General features: G+C 50.8%; 4 protein-coding genes across 7 annotated transcripts in view; 3 read left to right on the top strand and 1 right to left on the bottom strand.

The window, feature by feature from the left end:
* Positions 1-5,966, top strand: part of Arpc2 (actin related protein 2/3 complex subunit 2) — a 37,396-nt gene extending 31,430 nt beyond the window's left edge. For both annotated transcript variants that reach the window (XM_004641344.3, XM_023701403.1), the window contains exons 8-11: positions 73-199; positions 2,372-2,472; positions 2,814-2,914; positions 5,751-5,966. In XM_004641344.3, the coding sequence (XP_004641401.1) occupies positions 73-199; positions 2,372-2,472; positions 2,814-2,914; positions 5,751-5,775 (354 nt within the window). In that variant the 3' untranslated portion in view covers positions 5,776-5,966. The remainder of the gene's footprint in view (positions 1-72; positions 200-2,371; positions 2,473-2,813; positions 2,915-5,750) is intronic.
* A 6,644-nt stretch (positions 5,967-12,610) lies between these two features.
* On the top strand, positions 12,611-15,138 carry Gpbar1 (G protein-coupled bile acid receptor 1). 2 transcript variants are annotated; one of them, XM_023701410.1, is made up of 2 exons: positions 12,611-12,756; positions 14,022-15,138. In XM_023701410.1, exon 2 carries the CDS (start codon positions 14,064-14,066, stop codon positions 15,057-15,059), a length of 996 nt encoding a protein of 331 aa, XP_023557178.1. In that variant the 5' UTR covers positions 12,611-12,756; positions 14,022-14,063; the 3' UTR covers positions 15,060-15,138. The 2 variants fall into 2 exon arrangements, with proteins under 2 accessions (XP_023557178.1, XP_004641420.1); XM_004641363.2 differs by having other exon boundaries at positions 12,611-12,954.
* Positions 15,139-15,413: 275 nt separating this feature from the next.
* On the bottom strand, positions 15,414-20,132 carry Aamp (angio associated migratory cell protein). Of its 2 annotated transcripts, none has more exons than XM_004641342.2 (11): positions 19,897-20,132; positions 19,294-19,452; positions 18,452-18,571; positions 17,816-17,955; positions 17,449-17,593; positions 17,110-17,193; positions 16,910-17,025; positions 16,682-16,785; positions 16,448-16,538; positions 16,146-16,300; positions 15,414-15,877 (listed from the first exon to the last, which is right to left on the bottom strand). In XM_004641342.2, exons 1-11 carry the CDS (start codon positions 20,015-20,017, stop codon positions 15,802-15,804), a joined length of 1,311 nt encoding a protein of 436 aa, XP_004641399.1. In that variant the 5' UTR covers positions 20,018-20,132; the 3' UTR covers positions 15,414-15,801. The 2 variants fall into 2 exon arrangements, with proteins under 2 accessions (XP_004641399.1, XP_004641400.1); XM_004641343.2 differs by having other exon boundaries at positions 19,294-19,449.
* A 198-nt stretch (positions 20,133-20,330) lies between these two features.
* LOC101580950 (probable hydrolase PNKD) lies at positions 20,331-22,932 on the top strand. Its single transcript, XM_004641341.1, has 3 exons — positions 20,331-20,533; positions 21,271-21,439; positions 22,555-22,932. The coding sequence occupies exons 1-3, from the start codon at positions 20,467-20,469 to the stop codon at positions 22,745-22,747; spliced, it is 429 nt and encodes a 142-aa protein (XP_004641398.1). The 5' UTR covers positions 20,331-20,466; the 3' UTR covers positions 22,748-22,932.
* The last annotated feature ends 1,261 nt before the right edge of the window (positions 22,933-24,193 follow it).

The following is a 24,193-nucleotide window of genomic DNA, read 5'->3' as shown; positions in this document are numbered from 1 at the left end:
ATATGGGTCACACCATGTAGGACAAATCCCATTTGGTTCTCATCTTACACTCATTTTGCTTTGTCTTCATAGGAGTTCAAAGAAGGGCGCAGAGCCAGCCACACAGCCCCCCAGGTTCTCTTCAGCCACAGGGAGCCTCCTCTTGAGCTAAAAGACACAGATGCCGCTGTGGGTGACAACATTGGCTACATCACCTTTGGTGAGTGGGGTGCAGTTGTCCCTCCTGAGGCCTTATTGAGTTCATGTGGCACAATGCCACGATTTGAACAGGGCCTTGTCCACATTATAAGGCTAATGAAAATGGGCAAGCCAACTTATGTTGCCACTCCTGGTAGCCGTGGGAAGGTGTCACATGCTGCTGATTATAGAGAAAGTCAGGTGTTATTTTTGTACAGTAATGATTCTTTTCTCTTTCTGTTCTTGAATCTCAAGGAAAAAAGGGTAACTTCTGATGATGAGATTTTAGAGATAGGACCGTTTCGGCAATGCTAAGCATCTTGATGGAGTTCTGTGTCATTTGACGTTTCTTGTTTTTTTGCTTCTAAGTCTGAGCATGATTCACTTACTCTTCTGCAGAAGCAACTCAAATCCTCCCCTCCATTTGCTTCAGCTTCATGAGCTGGCTGATCATAACCACTGACAGCTCATTCATACCCTGCACCTGCTGTATGTGAAATGCATCATTTTGTGAAGTTTTATTTACCTTTGAGCAGAAGGTACAACTACTTAGCAGTATTGCATGAGTTGACTTGTTTTATTAAGTCTAAGCTATATCACTTTCCCTTTCCATTATTATTCTTGAACTTGAGTTGCATTTTATAATTTATGGCATGTCAGTTTAACGGGAAGCATTTTTCTCCTGTAACACATAAAATCATGGTACACTTAGTCATATGCACTGTAGTTCTTAGAAATTCCCCTAACTTCTGTCATGATATTTGCTTACTCTCTCGCCCTTCATTGTGGGCATTCCTTTTCCTTATGACAAAACTTCAGAGAGCTTAGTGGTCTTGCTGAAATCAGTGATAGGGTAGGTGCAAAACAGAGAGGACCCCAAAAAGCTCAAGGAAAAAAGATGTAGGTATGACTCAGTGCCAAAAAATAGATTGGTGGCTACATGGATCTGCAGGTGGCTAGACCCCAGCCCCAAGCAAGGCAGCTCTTACCTGACCTGTCAAGTGAGCTCAGGGCTAAGCATGGTAGTGCACATGTGTAATTCCAGTACTGTGAGGCTGAGGCAGAAAGATTGTGGATTTGAGGCCAGCTACATTGCGAGTTCAAGGTCATCATGCACTACATGGTTAAGGCCCTGTCTCCAAAAGAAGAAAAAGGTTCAGATCCTGGTTTTTTTTTTGTTGTTGTTGTTTTGTTTTTTTGGCGGAACTGGGGATTGAACTCAGGCCCTTGCACTTGCCAGGAAAGCGCTTATACTACTGAGCCATCTCCCCAGCCCCTGGTTCAGATCCTTATGCCCTGCTGTTTGGTCTTCACAGCAAGAGTATAGAATATCCTCTGGAATCTAGTTTCTCCAAAAGTTTATTATGCTTCAGTCTCAAGGCCCCCAGGTGGCAGCTTGTTTCCTAAGCCTAGCTTCTCTTTTAAATTTTTTTTAATTAATTAATTTATTTATTTATTTATTCATTTTGTATGTGTGTGGCCAGTTCAGCCCACCAGGGGGCGGGGCTGTCTAACATGTGGTGCTGGGGATTGAACTGAGGTCCCTGTGCTTTTTGCTTAACTTAGCTTGTTCTAAGTAGGTGCTTTAGACCACTAAACCATCTCACCAGCCCATAATAGTAACTTTTTTTTTTTTTTTTTTTTTTTTTGGCAGAACCAGGGATTGAACTCAGATCCCACGTTTGCCAGTCAAGCACTTATCCTACTGAGCCATCTCCCCGGCCCCTCTTTTAATTTTTTGAGACCGGGTTTCATTGTATCATCCAGGCTGATCTTGAACTATGTAATCCACACTGGCCTCAAACTCAAAGCAATCTTTCCTCAAACTCACACATGCAGGGATTATAGGAATATTTCACCACACACAGCTCTAAGTCTAATTTCTTTCCTGGACAGCCAGTTCTTGTTACTCTGTGGTCCACTGAGGTGCAGGGGCAGGAGCTAGCAAGTGTATAGCAGACAAAAAATAGATTTCAGCTTGCAAGCCACAGAATCCTGACCTAAAATGAAGACCCAGAATCATGCCTTACTTTTAGGTCATAAACATCTCTGTACTGTTGGTAACACCCCTAGCTGTACTATTACAAAGCGTGGGTTTACTGAATCAGAAATGGTAGTGCACTGCAGGCTGCTGTTTTTCCACCCTTGGACATTAGTGCTACACCCTGATTCCTTGCTTGTTCCCCCACCTCAGTACTGTTCCCCCGCCACACCAATGCCAGTGCCCGAGACAACACCATCAACCTGATCCACACGTTCCGGGACTACCTGCACTACCACATCAAGTGCTCCAAGGTAAGGGGTATCACATCTCAGTCCCTGGTGTTAATAGGACCCTTAAGAACTCTCTAAGGTAGATAATTCCAGAGGCTTTGGGAAATCTCTCTGACCAGGGTGTAGCTCAGAGTAGTTTTCCTAGCATGCAGGGGCCCTGAGTTTGATCCCTAGCACCCCAAATAGAAAAAGCATCTCTCTCCCGCAGCAGAGGTGAGTATATGTCCAGAGTTGCCCCACTGCATGCTTCCCTGCCTGGCCTGGGTCCACCCTTGGGTTTATTCTAAACTGTCCCAATGACTTCTAGTGAAAGCAAAGCTGTCTTTCTACTCTGCTTCAGTACTTACTGTATTTGCTCCCAGGCCTATATCCACACACGTATGCGGGCAAAAACATCTGACTTCCTCAAGGTGCTGAACCGTGCACGCCCAGATGCCGAGAAAAAAGAAATGAAAACAATCACGTAAGTAGATAAGGACCACCACCCTGTCCTGAGCCCAATGAGAAGAATGTAGAGGGGGCTGCCGGTGACACTGCAGGTGTCTGGGGAGTGCTGCACCTGAGGCCAGCGGGGCTGAGCCCAGAGCTACCAGAGTGCACATGGGATTAACGGGGTCTAGATTCTCAGTGGATCCAGGGGGCTTTCTTTGTTTCCACATCTTTGTGAGTATGAAAATGACAGGTAATAAAAAAACAATGAGACTTTTGTAGAAACTGCTCTTCAGGCTTGAGTTGGTCAGTCCTGTCCTGCTGGTATTCTTGAAGGAATGGAATAAGTTGCTTAAGGACATAGAGCTGTGTAGAGACCTGGAACCACTTCTAAGTGTTCTTCTCCCGGTCCACTTCTCAGCAGGAAGATGGTATAAAGAGGGAGGCTGCATTTATCATGATGGAAATCCTGAGCAGAGCTGTAAACAGCATGACTTTGTGGGCAGGAGAGACCAGCACAGTGTAGGGCCTACGCAGTTCAGTCTTTGGGACAGGTGCCAGATCTTGGTTCCTTTCGTGGTGACATTTGGGCAAGTCTTGTTCTTAAGATCAAGTAGTCAGTACTTATTTTGCTGTCTTAGTGCCACTTAAGTCTTGGAGTAAACCAAGCACCTTTCAATCCTCCCAGTCGTTGCATTGCTAACACCTTTACTCAGGAGAGCCTTTGGTGAATGGGTGTGGTGACTTCTGGCTTGTGACCTTCTGTCACCTATAGTTTCTGTTGCCATCAAAAGGATGAGAGAGGTGTCTAGGTGAATGCTGCAGGTTTTCAGCCACAGGAATGTCGCACATTAACACGTAATACCCCTGACTTTAAGCAGAGGTGCTGCCAAACAGAACCCAAAAATAGTGATTCAGCCTTACCTAAATCCTCTGCTTGGAGAGATGTCCAAATGCCATGTGATAGGGCAGCATCATTTCTACTCCACAGCTACTTTGGGAGCAGTTCAGGGGAAGCTGGGGTAAACAAAGTACTGGTAGCTGCAGCCAAAGAGAAACTTTTTTTTTTTTGCGGAACCGGGGATTGAACTCAGGCCCTCGCACTTGCCACAGAAGCACTTATTCCACTGAGCCATCTCCCCGGCCCCAAAGAGAAAGAGTCGGGACGGGGGCGCGAACCAGCGACCTCGCGCTCCGCGGCCCGGCGCCCAGACCACCGCGCCAGGTCGCCGCCTGAGAAACTTGACTTCAGTCTGTCAGAGCCAATAAGCCGGGCATAGTGGCATGCACTTGTTATCTTAGCAACTTAGTGGGCAAACAAGGGAGGATTGCTTGAACTTAGGAGTTCAAGGCCAGCCTGGGCAACATAGAGCCCAGCTCACAAAAAAACATAGATGTGGAGGAGACACTAAAAAAAAAAAAAAAATACAGAAAACAGGCAAGCCAGGTGTGGTGCATACACCTGTTACCCCAGCATTGGGAAGCCTGAGGCAGGAGGATCGCCCCAAGTTCAAGGCCAGGTTAGACTCCATAGTGAGTTCCAAGACAAGCCTGAATTACACAGTAAGACCCTGTCTTAGAAAGGAGGAAGAGAAGGAAGGAAAGACAGACATTCAGAGAAGCTGAGCATTGAAGTAGTCAGGGGCCTGGTGTGGTGGCACACACCTATAATCTCAGCACTTGGCAGGCTAAGGCAGGAAGATAGTTAAAGAGTTGAAGACCAGCCTGGGTTACAAAGTGAGCTCCACACCAGCCTGAAGTGCGTAGCATGACCCTGTCTCAAAAAAGAATGAAGTAATTCCTGGGTTCCCTGCACCACTCTTGCCCCCCTGTACTGCTTGTCTGCTCGGCAGTGGGGCCCACCAGGCCACTGCCGCCCCATTCCAAGGCCAGCAGGTACTCTTGGCAGGGAGGTGAGATGTCTGCATTGTTCCAAAGATGCATATTGGGTCTTAGAAGGAGCAGCTTTGCCTTTTGTTCTCTGACATCTTCAGCAGCGTTGGGCCCCACAAAGGAAAAGAGGGAGGCAAACAACTACATCCACCATGAAACCCTGATTGTGCTACGGCTGATGGATTCAGTGGCTGGGCCACAGCAGGAGCCCCTGTTCCCCACACAGCAGAGCAAGAGTCTGTGGAAGTGGGCAGCTGAAGGAAAGCGACAGCATCCCTCATACTCTGCTGCTCATCTGGGCACACAGTAACAAAATGAATGTGCTTTCCTTTGGGAGTAGGCAAGATGGCCGTGTCAGGAACAATTCAGAGACCTTGGTTTTGCTCTGCTTTCCTTCCTGTAGTCCTCAGGTCTCAAGTGTGCATTGCTTTATCACATTCTTAGCTGCCAGTGACAGACTGTCTTTTGGAGTAACTGTCCTGGGGAAATGTGTGGCCAGGATGCCACAGTTTAGGAGCCTAGCATTTGGCCAGGATGTAATCACCATGCATAACAGAAATAAATGTCTTTAACCTGGGAACTCTTAAAAACTGCTTTGAACCTCTTGCCCCTTTGTTTACGGTACCGTTAAGAACTTGCTCCATGGGAGCCCTGAGAGAAATCAGCTGGGTAGGAAGAGCCTGAACTGTCCGAGGATTGAGTAGTGCTGGTAGATGGTTGTGCTCAGTCTGAAATTCCAGGTCCATTTGAGCTGCCCAGGTGTTGAACAAGGATCCTGCCACCTCCGTGGCTTATTAATGTCCTCATGTGCTTGACTGATAGCCCAAAGTGTTCTGTGGGGAGGAAAGTGGTGAGAGATCTTGGCCATGTCCTGTGGTTTCCATCCTCTTGCCTAGTGAAGTTTGCTGTCTCTTCACAGATTGCATGGTTGCAAACAGAAGGCCAAAAACTAACATTCACTTTTTCTGCTCTTGAAGGGGGAAGACGTTTTCATCCCGCTAACTCTTGGGAATGGGGGAAGAAGTGCTGGCGACTGAAGGCTGGACCGCTTGCTGCCAGATAATCGTGGCCCTTCATGTTGCACCTCTCCAGGTTCTAAGGGATTCTCCATTTGGGTTCCATTTTGTACGCATTTGGAAAATAATCTGCAGAAACGAGCTGTGCTTGCAAGGACTTCATAGTTCCCAAGAATTAAAAAAAAGGAATTCCACTTGATCAACTTAATTCCTTTTCTTTTACAGTCCCTCCCTCACACCCCTTCCCTCACACCCTCTTTTCCAAGCTATTTTGCTTTGCAATATGTTACTGGTAATGAGTTGCAGGATAATGCAGTCTTAACTTGTTTTCTCCTAAGTATTTGAGTTCAGAACTCCTGTATCTAAAGAAATACGGTTGGGGTCATTAATAAAGAAAATCTTTCTATCTTAAATGAGAATTTGCTGGGTGTCTGGATTGAGTCCAAATGAGAGAAGGAAATAAGGGTAGACCTACACTGCCTTGGGCCCCCCAGACCCAAGCTGAAAACCCGTTAGTGTGGATCCTGGCTCCCTTGGCAGAGAGGACCTGCTCACCAGTGAGCTGTGAATGTGGATGTACTTCCTGTATCCTGAGAGCCTTGGTCTCTGAGACAGCCTCGCTGTCTGAGTGGTGAAGAAATTCCTGATGGTGATGGGCAGATGAAAATGTTTTCTGGGTTTCCAGTGTCACTCTTGATGCAGCCTTTCCCGAAGTGTGTTCTACAATGTGTTTGGTTCTCCAAAACATTTGTGAGTATTCAGGTTTGGATCTAATGCAGACTAACTGGCCACAGTTCTTTCTTCATGTAGCTCCCAAAAGATTGACCATCTGCAAAGCTGCCCTTGGAGGTGCCTGCCTCACAAATAGTACACTTGTCTCCCAGCACGACACAATGCCTAAACTGAAATGTATTATAAAAACTTATTTTTTTTTTTCTTCTTTTTTTTGTTGGGGGGAAGGGCCTACAGGGTGATCAGGGTCTCACTACTAGATCAGACTTGTAGTGATCCACCTGTTTATAGTCTCCCAAGAGCTGGGATTACAGGTGCGCCCCCCCCCATACCCAGTTTCAATTGCCATCTCAGCACTTCCCAGGGGCGGAGCCAGCACACCAGGCCCCAGGATCAAACCCCTGACAGCTGACAGGCATGGCCTAATAATTTCCGCCTTTCTGCTTCACTTCCCCCCCCCCCATTCTGGGCAGGTATTTTGTTTTGTTTTTTTAATGGATTTGGTACAGGGTCTCACTATGCAGCATGGACTTACAGTGATCCTACTGTTTTCAGCCTCTCCAGTGCTGGGATTACAGGCCTGCGCCACCATGGCCAGTTTTGATGGCTGGCTCAGGGATGGGGCCAGTGCAGCATGTGGTGCTGAGGATGGAACCTCAAGTCCCTGCACTTGCCTAAGTAGGTGCTTAGTCTGCCAAGCTGTCTCAACAGCCTGGGCAAGGTAACTTTTATTTCCTAATTTGTTTCTTTTGAGATAAAAAGTTTGTGATATAGATTCACATGTAGTTGTCAGAATAATTGAAAATCCCTTGTATTTATAGTTCACGTAATATCCCCAGTGCCACCTTAATTATAGGGTCACAACCAGAAAGGTGACATTGGTATGGGTTGCCCACCCTTATCACATGTCACCAGTTTTATATAATTTTGTCTCACATATTTCTATGCATTTTTTTCCACCTGTGCAACTTTGCCTGATAACCAGGGGTGAAGCTGCATGGTAGAGCACTGAGGGAGCGAGAGCGGGACCCTGAGTTCAGTCCAGCTTTGTGGGCTGAGTCAGTCCCACCTTTTTGTGTTGATTTGGGAGTGTGTTTCAGCAACATAAACCAGCATGATATCAGTGAACTTGTTTCTTTTCTTTTTTTTTTTTTTTTCCCAATGCTCTTTTTTTATTTAGATCGCCTCTTGTATTTAAAATCTACCAAAGAACCACAGCACAAGTACTAATTTAAAAAAGTGTTCATTAACATAGTTCAAAAATAATAATTTTACCTTTGAAGCTCTTAAATGTAGCCATCCATTGGCTAGTGAACTTGTTTCTGAGCCACAGTCAGGCAGGTGGACAACCAGGCTAAATATAATGAGTATATTGAGAGTGACATGTATGCTAGACCCCATGAGTTATTTAAGGAAGTTTTTAGAGTGTTTGTTTCTTCATGACAGGTTCTTGCCATGTAGTTCAGGCTGACTTTGATCTTGTTTAGCCCAGGCTGCCCTCGAACTGTGGACAGTCCTCCTGCATCAGCCTCTCAAGGGTAATTATTACTAACAGCAGTTTTTCCACTTATGTGGTCTTAGAACATTGCTCTTTGGTAATTTGGAGCGCCCTGCTCTCCTGCCAGTGGTTGGAGTCAAGAATTCAAAGTCAGGTTGTATAGAAAATAAGTTAAGGGGAAAGCAAGGGATTATTTTTACAGTGGGAAATTCTAAGCAACAATCTAATTTCAAGATGTTTTGTCAAGTCTCAGGTATAGATCATCAACCAAGGTCAGTGAGGTCACCTGTGCTACCTTTGGATCAATATTACCTAAGTGACTACACTTGCAATCTTAATGGTTAATCATAATTTTTGACCCACATTGTACCCGCCTCACAGTTTTGCTCTGTAGAGCTTCCTTTGAGAGATGGGCTCATTTGCAACCCATTTAGGACCCCTTCTGTCTCTCTGGAGCTATTCCTATCCCCCATTCCTTTTCCCAGTAGATTTTCTAACTTGGTGTGTGTGTGTGGGGAGCTTTGTGTTAAAAAACCCATGCTAAAAGTAGGTTGTGGTACACACCTGTAATCCCAGCACTTGAGAGACTGAGGCAGAAGGATCACAGGGAGTTCAAGGCTAGCTTGAACTATATAGCGAGACCTTGTATTAAAAAAAAAAAAAGCTGATGTAAACCCTTATTGAAGGGGCCAGGGAGATGACTCAGTGGAATAAGCACTTCCCTGGCAAACAAGGGCCTGAGTTTAATCCCCGGTTCTGCCAAAATAAACCCTTATTGAGGGTCATTTTCTGTTTGTTTGCTTGTTTTGAGACAGGATCTTGCTGTGTAGTTTAAGCTAGTCTTGAATTCGCTGTAAAGCCCAGGCTGGACTCACAGTGATCCTCTTGTCTCAGGTTCTGAGGGCTGAGGTTACAGGCATGTGCCACCACACCCACACTTTCTCTTAACCTGTCCTAGGCAGGCGCTTAGACCGCTGAGCTATCCATGGAACCCGTGATTGAACTCAGGCCCTTACGCTTGCCAGGGAAGCACTTATTCCAGAGCCATCTGCCCGGCCCTCTTAACCTGTCCTGTACCTTGTCTGGAGACCCTTATTCTGTCAGCACAAGTGAAGTCCCCTAGGACTGGGAGGAAGGACCTCTCATTAGGGAGCCTGACACACCAGGGGCCCATACTGGGTGAAAGTGGTCTAGTCTGGAGCTATAGGTGTGTTTATGTTGGAGCCATGCAAGTATATAGCAAGGTTTTGGGAGAAACTGCAGTTTGGTTCTAAAGAGATCTGACAAAATATCCTATTTGAGCCCCAAGTACCCTCACTTTTATTGAACCACTGACACCCCACAGGCTTTTTTTTTTTTTTTTTAAATATTTATTTATTTTTATTTATTACATTTATTTATTGTGTGTGTGTGTGGCCAGCTCAGCCCACCAGGGGGCGGGGCTGGCTGGCATGTGGTGCTGGAGGATCGAACTGAGGTCCCCGTGCTTTGCCAAGCTTGTTTCAAGTAGGTGCTTTAGACCACTGAGCCATCTCTCCAGCCCCCCCCACAGGCTTTTTATAGGAATAAAACACATCACATCTTAAGCGTCTATCATGCAAGTGCTTTACCACTGAGCTGTACACTCCAGCTTTATCATTACAACTTGTAGTGTCATTAAATAGACCTTAGTTCCCTTTAGACACTGAAGGGGCTCAGAAGTGGCTAGGCTGTCACAGGAGTGACATCCACCATAAGGCAGACCTCATTGTCTTGGGTTTTCCAGGCCTTCTCCAAGGTAGTTGGACTTTCCCTGCTTCAGTGGCCCTTATTGCAGAGGGTGGGGATGGATCCAACGCGGAGGTTGGGAATCTCTATAGCCGGGTGAAGTAGGACCTGGGCAAGCTACAAACAAGAAGCTTGACTACAAAGGAAAGATTACAACAGGAAGTGAAAGCGAGTGCAACCAGGAAAGGAAACGGCCCAGCTGCTGCATTAGGCTTCTTGGGGAAGCTGATAACGTGGCAGTTGCCTTCAATGGAGGACCTATCCTCATTGTACTCTTGACCCAACACCTGCTTCCATGTGCTCTAGCTGGGTCACCTCTGGTAGCAAATTTGTTTAGGTAGTGCTGCCCCTTTCTGGGGGTTATCAAAAACTACAATTTCTGTGGCTCCTGGAGGCAGTATCTGACCCAGACAGCCAGCCCAGATGTGGGTCGTGTTACCCTCTTTTGGGAGGCCATGCTGGAAATCAAACCTGAGGCCTCCCAGACTAGGTTAGGGCTCTTATCACTGAGTTACCACCTTTGGTCTGTCTCTTCTACCCAAACAGCTGACAGAGGGCTTGCTGAAGCCAGGATCCTGGTCTTTCTCTGGGTCATAGATCTAAGGGACTCATCCAAAGAGCCAGCAGCCAGGGAAGCCACCCAGGATTCAGGAAGTCCTGCCTCGCATTGGTGGAGAGTGTGTGATGCTCACCTACCTAATCTCAGATTTTGAGAGCCAGCAGAGACACACACATAGCCACAAAAATGGCAGTCACCAAAGGGCCAGAGTCTGGACTGGTCACCACAACACATGCTTTACATCAAGAGGGAGAGCAGGGCCAGGACACAGCCAGTGTTTGGGAATTTGTACCAGATCCCTCAGGGTGAAGGGCAAATGCAGACAGGAAGAAGGGCTACTCAGGGATAGAACCCAGGCTCCCTCACTCCCACCCACAGAGTCCTCCGCCTTGCCGTGTCATGCCAATGCCACACACAGTGTTTAGACAGCAGCAGCAAAGAAACGCAGACATCATCCCTTGGGGAGGAGGCCAGGGCTGGGAACAGAAGGCAGTCTGTTTATGCTTGGCAGTCTTATCTGAGGGGTCCTGCACCCACTTCTGTCCAGACCCCAAGCTGAACTTTCCCAGAGCCTTTTTTTTCTTCCAACTTTTATTTTGGCAGTACTTAAGACTGAACTCAGAGCTCTGTCACTGAGTTACATTACCCACAAGCCCTTTTTGGTTTTTATTTTGAACTGAGGTGTAGCCAAGTTTCCCAGACTGGCCTTGAACTTATAACCATAACCCTCCTGCCTCAGCCTCCTGGGTAGCTGGGATCACATGTGTGCCATCGTATGACCTCTGCCCAGCCAGGCTAGGTGGCCCAGGTCTGAGGGCCCAGTGCCTTTTCCCTAGAGGGTGGCTTTGAGGCTGGCTACTTTCCTTTCTTTTCTAACCAGGGTCCACCTCTTCAAGCCCCCAGAAAGTGTCCCTGAGAGCACAGATGTCCCTTTGCTTTGCAGTGGGAAGGTTATTCCTCAGGTCTCACCACCAGCTTTCTTGCTGTGGTTTTCAGCTGCCCTTTTCCATTTCAGCCTTGTATGTCTGACTTCCTGTTCCCCTCACCCCAAAGTTATTCTTAACACAGATGGAAACCTGGCCACCACATCTTTTTAGTTTCTGTGCCTTGAACTTGTCAATCTCCCCTTACTTCGTGGGTTTCCCGCCACCACCTTGCTTCTCACAGGCTCTCTATGTGCCTTTCTCTGTAGAGCTCTTACAAAGAGGGGACATGTATAGAGGAAAGAAATCCTGTGGTGTTAGTGATGGCAACAACAGCTGGCTCTTAAGTGCCTGTATGCGCAGTGCTGATCCCCTCCATGTGCATCAGTCATGTAAGAGCTGAGTACGGTAGAGCCACCAGCTTTGAGGTGAGGAAACCAAGGCGAGTGAAGTTTGGAAATTTCCAGGTTCACACAGCTGTAAAAGTTTGTGATAAAGATTGCAGCTCTCATTCTCACACTGGTTAATCATCACAGAGGAGGGAGGAAAGGGGTCATTTGTTGAGATGACCCTCAAATCAAGTGTCACACATTGGTGTGTAGGTGGTCACCTGTGTTACTCCCTGATAGTCTCCACAACATTCCCAAGAGCTTGTCTCTTATTCCCACCTAAAAAAGGAGAAACAGACCCAGCAGCAGCTTGCATACAGTCACATTTTGTCAGAGCCATTTGTATTTGTACCACATACATAGCCCAGGACTTGACTCAGAATGTAATCAAGAAAAGTGCCAGACAACCCCAGATTTTGGAAGGCAAGGCTAGCTTTAAAAGCTAAAATGTCCATCAGGAGATGGGAGGGGGACTGGAGATTTTTGGGCCCAGGCACCCAATCAGTGCTAGGTATCTCAAGCACACACTACCTTTTGGCACACAGGCAGGAACACCAAGCTGGCTGTGCCATCCTGGCCATTCTGGGTTTAAAAGGCTCATAAAATGGAGATGTATTAGCTGAGGCAGGAGGTGGGGAGGCGCAGTCGATCATTATTATTCATTAACTGGAATGTATTTCCAAGATTAGCTGGGCAGCGGCTGCAGACAAGAGTATTCCTAGATGGGAAGGCTGCCATTTAGGAAAGGAAGCCACTACCTAGGTGGCTTGGTTTGGCTGATGGCTGAGGAGGGGTCACTAGTACAGGACAGGGAGGAGACGATGGGGACCAGGAGGGGTGGCCTCTCAGTGGCTGTAGCTGCTTCGCACACATGTGCAAGCTCCACCCCTGGGGGTGGGGCCAAGGCTGAGCTGGGCCAGCATCAGCAGCTCTGTCCTTCCCGGAACCCAGGCTGGGGCAGAGAAGGGCTGGCGAGCCTGGACCCTGCTGTCCCGTGGAGGCACTCTCTGGCCAGGATACCAGACGTGGTCTGAAGCCCTGCAGGGCTGGAGGCTGCACAACCCCTGGGTGGCAAAGGACACCTGTCTATCACAGCCATGTAAGTAGCTATGTTCCTCCCCACCCCAGATCCTGAAGAGGCCACTGCACTGGCCCAAGCCAGTAGGCCCTCCAGAGTGTGCGTGAAATGGCCCACACCTCACTGCGACATCGCATGTGGTAGCTGATCCTTCTTGCTGGGGGAACCCAGGGCTCTCTTGAGGGAAGGCCTGGGAGTACATCTCAGACCAAGTTTAGGGTAACACCAAGTCTTGTGAGGTTTAATAAAGTTGATGGTGCAGGGAGGAAAGGGAACAGAAACGGGGGGGGGCACTGGAAAGTGACCAAAGTAACCAAAGATGTCCTGGGTTGCGGGCAAGGAGGAGACTAAGGAAGAAGGAACTGGCTGAGGGGAGGGGAAAGGGGCTCAGTGAAGCCCCAGGCTAGCTGGGAGCTGCAGGGAGGGAAGCATCTCCCTCTATTTCGGGTGGCCTTGAGGCTGATCCTGTTCTCAGCCCAGGGGAAGTGGAGGAAGAAGGAACCCCTTCCTTATTGACTCCCAATCCTAGCAACTGCAGCTGTTCTCCTGTTGACAGAGGCAGGAACTCCGGCAGGACCAGGACCCCTCCCCTTGCCCCCGCATATGGCCATGTCAGAGAGCAGGAAGCCCAGTGCAGAAAGGGCTAGGGCAGATCAGAAACACAGGGCTGCAGGGAGGCTTGGAGCTTGGGGGGGTCTTCTGGCAGCTGGCACCCCTACCTTCCCTGCCAAGCACCCTACTACCGCCCCTTCCTTCCAGCTCCCAGGAAGGGCCTGTTGCTAGTGCGCAATGGGCGAGTCAAGTTTATGGGCTGGAAGTCCTACCCAGAGGCTGCTCACTGAGCTGTGACACTGAGAGGGGTAGGGTGCAAGGATAGGGCACCCCACTTGTGGCCCAGATTTGGCTCACAGGAGCCTTCGTGCCATGCCAGCTGGGAGACCACACAACACCAGCCAGACCCTATCCTCTCCTTGGCTCAGAGGATGGGCCCGCCTTTCCCTCTAAACAAGAGGCAGGCACAGCTGCCCAGAGGTAAGCAGGGAACACAATGGGAAAAGCTGCCTGCTGGGGACTGTGAAAGGTCCGAAGGCAGCCACTGCTCAGCTCCCATACAGGGTGTCTCTGTTCCCAGACCTGCTTCTCCAAAAGTAACCAAAAATAAGAACTTTTAATTGGCAACTAATGGCATAAGTGTGTGTTGGCACACAGGCTGTGGTCCAGATCCTGAACGATCTGCCACCTCTAATTAATGCACAGCCCATCCTAACTGCCTGTCCTCCATCCAGGCATGCCAGCTGCCACTCCCACGTTCTCTCGTCCCAAGGCCCATGATGACACCCAACAGCACTGGCGAAGTGCCTGGCCCCATTCCCACAGGAGCCCTAGGGCTCTCCCTGGCCCTGGGCAGCCTCATCGTTGCCGCCAACCTTCTCCTGGGCCTGGGCATCGCCTGGGACCGCCGCCTGCGCAGCCCACCTGCTGGCTGCTTCTTCCTGAGCCTGCTGCTGGCTGGGCTGCTCACAGGGCTGGCACTACCCATACTGCCAGGGCTGTGGAGCTGGAAACGCTGGAGCTACTGGTCCTGCCTCCTCCTCTACTTGACCCCCAACTTCTCCTTCCTCTCTCTGCTCGCCAACCTGCTGCTGGTGCACGGGGAACGCTATGTGACAGTGCTGCGGCCACTGCGGCCCCAGGGAAGCACGCGGCTGGCCCTGCTCCTCACCTGGGCGAGCCCCCTGCTCTTTGCCAGCCTGCCTGCACTGGGTTGGAACCACTGGACCCCTGGTGCCAACTGCAGCTCTCGGACTATCTTCCCAGGCCCCTACCTCTACCTCGAAGTCTACGGGCTCTTGCTCCCTGCGGTGGGGGCTGCTGCCCTGCTCTCCATCCGAGTGCTAGTCACTGCCCACCGCCAGCTGCAGGACATCCGCCGGCTCGAGCGGGCAGTGTGCCGTGACGCGCCCTCTGCCCTGGCCCGGACCCTCACCTGGAGGCAGGCCAGGGCCCAGGCTGGGGCCACACTGCTCTTCGGGCTGTGCTGGGGGCCTTATGTGGCCACCTTGCTCCTGTCCATCCAGGCCTATGAGAGGCGCCCACCCCTGGGGCCTGGAACTCTGTTGTCCTTTATCTCACTGGGCTGTGCCAGTGCAGCAGCCGTGCCTGTGGCCATGGGCCTAGGTGACCAGCGCTATACAGCCCCCTGGAGGGCAGCTGCCCAAAGGTGGCTAAGGGTGCTGCGTGGAAGAGCCTCGAGGGACAGTTCTGGCCCCAGCACTGCCTACCACACCAGCAGCCAAAGCAGTGCAGACATGGACCTGACCTAGTGGAGGAGCTGCTGCTGATTCCTAGATCTGTCCATCTCAGGGCCTTTCCCAGGCCCTCACCTCTGGGATCAGACTGCGCCCCTTGTGAACCCCACCCAAGGGGAATAAAACTTCTCTGGGTCTTTAAAGGTTATCTCTTTGTATCTCAGAAAGGAAAATAGGTGGAAGAACCCTAGAGAGAATTTTAAGATGGACCTGTGCAGGGAGAGGGATTCTATCTCCAAACAAGCATGCAAAGGTGTGAACAGACCACCCAGAGAGGAGGGAGGCTCTGAACCTCAGCAGAGCCTCACCCCCACGTGGCCTTCTACTTCCTCTCTGTCCAGTCGCCACAAAATCCACATAGACACTGCCTTTGGGAAGCATATTTTATTTACATTTTTAAAATCTGTAACTAGTCTCTCTTCCTCCTTTCCCTCCCCAGGGACTTGGGAAGGGAAAGAACGGGAACCTCAAAGACCTACTCCCCACATACAAATATTTACCCCATGGCTCACACCAGCAAGTGAAAGAGAAGAGTCACCCTCCCAAGTGCCCTAGGGCTGGGCGCAAGGAAGGGAGGGCCCGAGGGTGGGTCTAAGGAGGAGAAAAGGACAGAGGGGTGAGTGGCTGAGGGGTGGGAAAGTAGTCCGAATCCCCTCCCCTCCTCTTTCCTCTGTACCCTGGGCCTCGACCGGTGGGGAGGACAGGGTTCTCCCTTCATCCCCCTCCACACCAGACACCAAGTCAGAGGCTGCAGCCATTAACGGTCGGGTCTCTGGACACAAAATACTTTCGCTTTGTGGTCACCTGAGGTGGTCACCACAAGAGAGGCATCTCTAGGGACAGAAAGCACATGGTTGAAGGGAGTGAGGAGCCTGACCCAAGCCCACTACCCGGGGGCCTAAGGTGGGCTTCTCCAGCACACCCGCCACCCTCGGTTCCCAGTGCCAGGCTGTGCAACCAGCAAGGCTATCACAGCAGGACAAAGCCCATGGCATGGCAGCTGAGGGGGTCAGAGGAGCAGTCTGCCACCCCATGGCTGATGTGAGACCCACACTCCACTTTCCAAATACACAAGATCCCAGCCCTGCCCATTTCACTTACTTGCTGAGGGCAAAGTCCAAGATCTCGGCAGTATGGCCCCGATAGTCAGTGAGCAGGCGGCCAGTCCGGGCGTCCCAGAGGCGCACGATGCCATCCAGGCTGCAGGTGTAAACCACGGCGGTGCCGGCCTCCCATAGCAGCTGCACAATGCCCGACTGCCCAGGTATGACAAACAGCACAGATCAGGGGTGGGAGAGGACAGACATCTGCTCCCAGCTTTCACGGAGGACCAAGCAGGAACAGGTCTGAGGCAGATAGTTCCGGAGGCCTGGACTTCCTACAGCCCCGAGCACGGCCCCTACCTGGTGCTGACACTGGTGCCTGAGGGTCTGTGTGGACAGGTCATAGATGGCCAAGGTTCCATCCAGGTAGCCAACAGCCGCCAGAGGCATCCTGAGCAGCAGGGAGCACCAGGACAGCTCCTGAGACTCTGGACATGCGTACCCACCCTCTTCTCGTCTCCCAGTCCAGGGCCTCCCACAAGCCTCCCTCTCCCAGGCCCTCTAGTCTCCAGGCCCAGGCCCGCTCACACTCACACACTGCAAAAGCCTAAGGACTCCACTGAGTTGGACTCACTCTCCTCCCCTTCTCCCAGGCTGGGCTGGGAGGCCACAGTCTCTGGTCTAAAAACACCCACCACCTGTCAGCAAAAGGAAACAGTGAGATGAAGCCGACTTTCAGTGCCCCAGCAGAGAGGAACATAGCAGGAATGAAAAAGACAGGGCAGAAGACTCATGCCCCCCATGGCCTCCAGGTCCACTTACCTTGCCAGTGGTGGCACTGACCAGCTTGGCCTGGCAGTCCACAGAGCCAGTAAGGATCAGGCTTCCATCCTGGTTGGTAGCAACACAGGTCAGAGGGCCTTGGTGACCCTCAGTTCCTGGGATGGAGCAGAAGAATATGTCAGACAATGAGTCCTGCTCCTGGCTCTCAGACATATCCCACAAATTCCAGCCTCTGATACCTTTCAGTACATGGATGGGGTTTCCTTGCTTCAGGTCCCAAATCCTGATGGTGCCATCTTCATAGCCTACCACAGCTCTCTTCCCTAAAGGGTCAGAGGTAGGAGTGAAGAGAAGACAAAAAGCAAATCAGACCCCAAGCAAGGGCATTGGAGTAGGGGAAGAAAAGGAGTAAGGTTAGACACTGCCCAAGGAACCATAGGGAAACCCAGTTTACAGCTGCTGGCTCTGAGCCCCAAAGCAGGCTGAGTCTGTCAGTCAGGCCCCAGGAGCAGCTCAGGGAGGTGTGTAACCGTGGTCTACCTCTACACCGAGAAGGAACACTCAACAACTGCTCTCACCATCAGGGAGGACACGGCCACAGGTGGCTGGGCAGTTGGGGCCCTGGAACGTCTTGCAGTCACCATTTGGGATCTTCCACATCCAGGTGTTGCCATCTGCTGTGCCCGCCAGAAGGACAGGTGCACGAGGGTGCCACTCCATCCACTGGGCAGAGGAAGGATAGGAAGGGAGGCTGTCACCTGTCCCACCAGGCAGCCTCTCCATAAACCCTCCTAAGGTTCCCCTATCTCTGGGGTCAGCAGGAACATTCCAGCAGACACTGTGTACATTGGGGTACACTGGTGCAGTAGAAGTGGGACTGGGCCCCTAAAGCTCTCATCCCTCCCCAAGGTCCCGCAGAGTTGAATTCCACTCTGAGAACCTCACCTCCAGGTCTCCTGCTTCAAAGGACCAGATCTCCTCCTTGGTGTCCACCTGCCACACTTTCAAGAGACCACTCATGTCCCCCGTGGCCACCAAGGTGGAATCATGGCTGAAACCAGCACAAGTTACAGAGTCTTTATGGCCTGTGAAGAGAAGTGGACAGAGAAAAAAACAATAAGATACCTTGGGGATATATGACCCACCCTAGGTACCTGAGCCCCTAGAAGGTCCCAATGGTGACTGTAAGACCTTTCACCTAGAAAAAAAGAGTGTGTCCCACCAAATTCCCTGCAGCTCCAGGATCGAACAAGAGCTACACACCTTCCCAAGAGAGCCTGCCAGTCCCCGCTCAAGCAAGCTCAGCCTCCATCCATTCTGTCCCCCACATACCTCTGCCTGAAAGCCTTCCCTCTGCCCACTTATCCCTCCACCAGTGTCAGCACCTCTCAGCTCTTTCCTAGATTCCCTTAGCTAATGTGCCCACCACTGTGACTAAACAAACTATGTTACTACTCTTTGTGTTCCAAGGGCCCATGCCAGAGCTGGCACTAAACAGAAGTCAAAAGGGTACTCAACCACTTCAGGGTACCACCTACAATCTCCAAAGCTACACAAAACCTCACCCCAGGCCTCACTCACCCGCACACTCGAAGAGCAGCTCCCCATCACTGAGCCTCCATACAAAGGCTTTGTCATCTTCACCCCCTGTTACTGCCAAGGTATTGGTCTTGGGGTCCAGGCTCACACAAAACACAGATGCTGTCCCAAAATATAGAATATTACAAGGATGAGGGGAAGGGGCACCCACCAGAGTTCTGTCCTTGCAGGACCTTCAGGAAGCCCACCCTTCTGATCCACAGGACGTGGGCACTTGTGCAGGACTTACAGTTGTCACTATGGGATACCACCAGGGTGGACCCACAGAGCAAGGACAGCATGTGTTACTGGCTTCTTACTCAGAGCTCCTGGTGAGATTATGTAAAAGATACTCAAAATATATACGTAAGTACTATTGTTTGGTTTTGTGTTTGTAGATTGAACCCAGGGCCTTCACAGTGAGCTATATCCCAGCCTATTTTTAAATTTTATCTTGAGACAAGATCTCAAGTTGCCCAGACTAGACTCAAACTTTCAAACCTCCTGCCTCAGCCTGGCCCTGACAAGCATGTATCACCATGCCTGGCCAAAAAACCCCAACTTTTTAAAAAAGAACTATAAATCACCTCTAATTTCCCTTCAGACTTTCACTTTCATCGAAGATAATTTTTTTAGAAGAAAACCAAGACCGAGAATGGTTTATAAAGGTGGTAAAGTGAAAAGCAGCAGAGGTGGAATTTGAACTGAGTCTCAACTGACTCCAGTACCATCCAAGTACACTGTGAGCTCTCACCAGCAGCTTTCCCATCTCTCATGAGGTTTGCAAAAGGCAAACGTGCTGTGCACAAAGGCCCATCTGGCCTGAGTTCACCTCAGAGGCCTACCTGAGTGCAATGCAAAGGTGACCTCGCTGTCATCGGGCCCCTCCATACTGCCGACCACCCCTTCCTGGGGTTCCAGAACCCAACCCTCCTCATTGCCCTCTTCCTCTTCTTCCTCTTCCTCAAAGTCCACATCTTCCATCTCCTGGGCCAGATCATCTGCTTTGGAGAAGGTGTTAAAAGGTGGGGAGGCATAAGAGGGCTGGGGAGAACCCTAAGGGGACCAAGGCTGGGAGGGGTCATGTGGCCAGAGGCTGAGGTGGGGTCGGACGAATGGGGCATACCCGGAACGCGAAGGGCAGAATTGGGGGTACGTGAGGGGTGATGGGAGTCGAGATCTGAAGACCTAGGGTTGGCCGGCCACCGAGCGCGAAGGGAGGACCGAGGGCATGATGGGAAGGGGGTGTGTGAGGGGAAGGGCCAGGGGAGGCGTCAGGGAACCCCCACCCCGCCGGGCCCGAGGACTAATGTGGGGGTGGGTTGGGGGCAGGGGAGGGATGTCGGCAGGCGTGACCGTGGGGTGTAGTTGGGAGCGGGCAGACGCAGGGGTCAGAGGCCAGGGGTGAGCGCCTCCTGTCCCATGGCCTGAGCAGCGGCTGTTCTCACCAGGGTCTGGCGGGCCGGAATCCAGTTCTACCACCTCGATAATCTCTTCATCACCATGGAAGCTTAGGGTCTCCAGCGGGGGGGTGTCAGCGGCGGCTCCGCTGTCCGATTCGGACTCCATGCGGCGCAAGCGGCCGATCCACTTCTCTGGGCCCAAACGCCTCCCAGAGTCAGCGCTGCGCGACGACGCGGAACTGGAGCCCCTCCTCCCGGGAGGAAGTAGGCGTAGGCGACTGCCCGGCTGGGAGAGCGATGGCTGCTCGACCAATGGAGACGGGGGTTGTCTGGCTAGCTCACCAATCACAGGGTAGAGTTGGGAGACGGAGCCGGGGCGTGGCGGGGAGAGCCCAAACTCCGCCCGGAATGACTCCGCCCCTAACAGGAGAGAAACAAGCGAGCGTGCGCGCCTCCAGGCTCTCCTGGGAAGGGTAGTTCTCCGGGGTCCAATCCCATAGGCTTCTGGGAGATGTAGTTTCTGGTCTGTGGACAGGACGGGAGGAGCGGGGGAGGCCCCTTACGCAAACTACAATTCCCGACGGGGAACGCGCTGAAGAGGGGCGGGATCTGATCATGGCGGCGGTGGTAGCTGCTACGGCGCTGAAGGGCCGGGGGGCGAGAAATGCCCGCGTCCTCCGGGGTAAGGAGAGGGACCCCTGGGAGGGCACAATTGCTGGAGATCCCTTGTCTGTCACATCTGCTGTAACAGGAAGTCAGAGCTGCCAGTTCTTCTCCACACCTCTCCAGAATCTTTGAGAGTCTGGGGGTGAAAGATGCTCAGTAGAGGTCACCCAGTCCATTTCTCTGCCTTCGGCTTACACCACACTCCTGGGGTCCTGTAGCAAGTGGGAGCCCTAAGACAGTCTTTAGAACCCCGCGCGCCAGGTGTTTCACACTCACCGCAGTGCAGAGGGAAGAGCCCTTGGCTTCTGGAGGCTTGGGTTCTAGCCCTGGGTAATTAGCAGTTTGACCTTGGGCGAAACAGTTCTCCCTCAATGCTTCAGTTTCCTCTTCTATAACAAGAGGGCATGGAGTAAACTCCCTTTAAGCTCCCTTCCTGTGCCAAAATTCTGCAGTTTTAAAAGCTTCCCTGTTTCCTTCATACGTTTTGTGTGAATCCCTCTGCAGTCCTTTCCATCCTGTCGTCAGAAACAAGAACAGTGAAGCTCGCTCTCCTGGAACCAGGGTGATGAGCCCGCAGTGACGTGCCACCTCGATGGCGATTTTCCCATTTCCCTGTGGATTTTCTCTAGCACTTGTTACCCCAAACTGCAGTGGTTCCTCTTCCTTAGATCTCAGCAGCTTCTCCCCAGCTCTTACCGACGACCTACTGACTTTTTCATTCCCAATACTGACCTTCCTTACCTCCATCTACAGGGATCCTCTCAGGAGCCACAGCCAACAAGGCTTCTCAGAACAGGACCCGAGCACTGCAGAGCCACAGCTCTTCAGAGAGCAAGGAAGAACCAGAGCCCCTATCCCCTGAGCTGGAGTACATCCCTAGAAAGAGGGGGCGGAACCCCATGAAAGCTGTGGGACTAGCCTGGTGAGTTTTAACTGCCCTTTTTCCCATCAGTATGGGTACACCCAGGGTTGGGCAGGCAGGACTCTTAAACTTCTCTAAGTTTCATGTGGTGAACTGAATCCAAGGTTATGGCAACAGTATTGCTGGGTTCAAGGAATGAAATCTCAGGAGGGGAAGAGGAGGTCAGAAAATGTGTGAAACTGGGGACACTGGGTTTTCTTTTTGCATATGCTGATCTGGTCTGATTCAAATTTGGGTCCCTGGTCTCATCTTCCCTTTTGGGGGGATCCCCAAGTCCCAGTAATTAATTAATTGAGATGTGAGGTTATATTAGTTCTACAGTAGCTAGAAATTGTTCTGTCTATTGTTATTTGGCTCTGGTTCTGGCCTTAATACATATTATTGATCAATATTAAAAGAAAAGGAGGCAGTACTGTACCATGTACAGTAATGTTTTAGATTTTTTGAGATAAATACTACACCTTCATTTCATAGAGGGACGTGAGACTCAGGTAAAATTCACAGCAGGTCTTCTGATTCTGTGCTCCTTCTGCCACACCAAGGCTACCCCCACTAAGTTACTCAGATTAACAAGAAAAAGCCAGACACAGGTGTGCATGCCTATAATCCCGGCAGTCCAGAGGCTGAGGCAAGAGGATCATGAACTCAAGGCCAGCCCGGGCTACATAGTATGGGCTTATCTCAAAAAGAGAGAGAGGTTAGGGATGTAGCTCAGTAGTAAAACACATGATTAGCATGCTGAAAACTCTGGATGGAATCCCTAGCAAGAAGAATAATGGGGTGGGGTGGAATCTGGAGGGGATATGGAACAATTTAGGTAGACAGACTTGCTCAGACTCAGAAGGAAAGAGATTGGTCTGCCTAGAGAATCATTCCCAGGCTACACTGGGCCTTTCAGACCATGCCTAAGAGTTTGAACATAGCCAGGAAGGGATGGGGAGCTGCTGCTAATGGTCCTTTAGCAGGACCTGTTTTGCCTGGATCCATACCAGTGTGGAGGACTAGTAGGTAAGAAGTGACCCAACATCTGCACAGTTGGCAAAGCTGAAATGACTACCCCTCCAGCTCCTCTGGCTGTAGCCCGGGCCTTGCCCATGCACATCTCCCACCCCTAGGGCCTTCGGCTTCCCCTGTGGTATCCTCCTCTTCATCCTCACCAAGCGGGAAGTGGACAAGGACCGTTTGAAGCAGATGAAGGCTCGGCAGAACATGCGGGCGTCTAACACGGGCGAGTATGAGAGCCAGAGGTTCAGGGCCGCCTCCCAACATGCCCCAGACACGAAAGTTGGGTCAGGGGTGCAGACCTAAGGAGTACTTGAACCTCCCCTAGACTCTGTCTTGACTATGAACTCCTCCGGTTTGGCCAAATCTGGTCCTTGCCTCCGAGACCACCAGAGGGCGCCTGAAGCCCAGGCTGCTGCCAGCTCCTGCCCCTCCCACGTGGAGTGACCAGCCCTAAGCAAATAAACTTGAGTGCTTAAGTGGGAAGGAAACAGAGCTGCGTTTCTGAGTCCCTGGGGAGGGGAGGAGCAGTGGGTGGTGCCGCTTACTCATTCCTGCTTCCTCCTCACAAAAGAGCAGTGTTCCTGGCCGGATATTGGGACAACTGCAGGCCTAAGTTCAACAAGTTTAGGCTGGACCTAGGGACCAAGCACTAAGAGCTACTGGCCAGGAGGGTGGGGTTCCATTCAGCCTTGAAACAAGTCAGAGAGAATCAAAGGCAGAGTTCAGGATCTGGAGGCAAAAACACAGCTGAGTGAGTCCAAATGGCTTGACCTCTCTGGGCCTCAGTTTCCTCATTTGTAAATGATTAGGCTAGTGATTTCTGACATTCTGAACTTCTGGCATGACCCTTCCTCCACTGGTGAAATTATAGGTATACATACAGCTTCCCTCCCCTTCCCCTGAAATAGGGATTGAACCAGATAGGGATTGAGCTACGTTCCCAGCCTTTTAAAAAATTTCAGACAGATCTTTGTAAGTCACCAGGTTGCCCTTCTGGTCTGACATGTAAACCTCTTGCCTAAGCTTCTGAGTCACTAGGACTGAAGGGGCATGCACTACCCCCAGCTGTCCATCAGCTTTATAGGGAAGAGAGTGACCAGCTCTCCTGAACTTCTGTGGAGGGTCCACAACACAAGAGTGGTCAAACACTGTGGCTCTTGTGAGGTCACCTCTGAATCCAGGATTGCAGGTTCCACCTCCCCTTTCCCCCAACCAAGTGTCAGCCCTCAGCATCTTGTTACATCCATTACTGAGAAATGCTACAAATACATGAAGTTACTGTTAGGTTCTTCAGCAGCACAGCAAAGAGATAGGAAAGATAGAAGCCTTTATTAACTCCAGAGACACAGAGAGGACTGAGGGCAGATGGGCCAGATCCTCTGACCTGAGACAAAGAAAACTGAGATTTGTGGACTTTTGTTAGGGGTGGCGTTTGAGGGGCAATTTTAATTACATGTAAGGAGCTGATTGAGGTTTGTCCTGTGTGCACAGGAAAGGTGACAGGAAATTGTATCCAAGGCTGGAGTGGGGATGGAGGAAGTGCTCTCTGGGAAGATAAGCTGTTGTTTTAAGGGCTTCAGCCATGTTAGCTTACCACCATAATAATTCATACTAAGGCCAGAACCTATCAGTTACCTGAGAACAGGTGTATGGGAAGGGCTGAGGCTCTAGCATTTCCATGGCCTTGCAGGGTTCCATCCCCAATAAGGCAAAAAATAAAGTTGTGAGAGGGAAGCGTGAATGCACAGG

This window comes from Octodon degus, unplaced genomic scaffold (assembly GCF_000260255.1).
Source record: "Octodon degus isolate 3935 unplaced genomic scaffold, OctDeg1.0 scaffold00135, whole genome shotgun sequence".
NCBI lineage: Eukaryota > Metazoa > Chordata > Mammalia > Rodentia > Octodontidae > Octodon > Octodon degus.
Note: the sequence above shows the minus strand (reverse complement) of the source record. Positions and strands in the feature narration are given on the sequence as shown.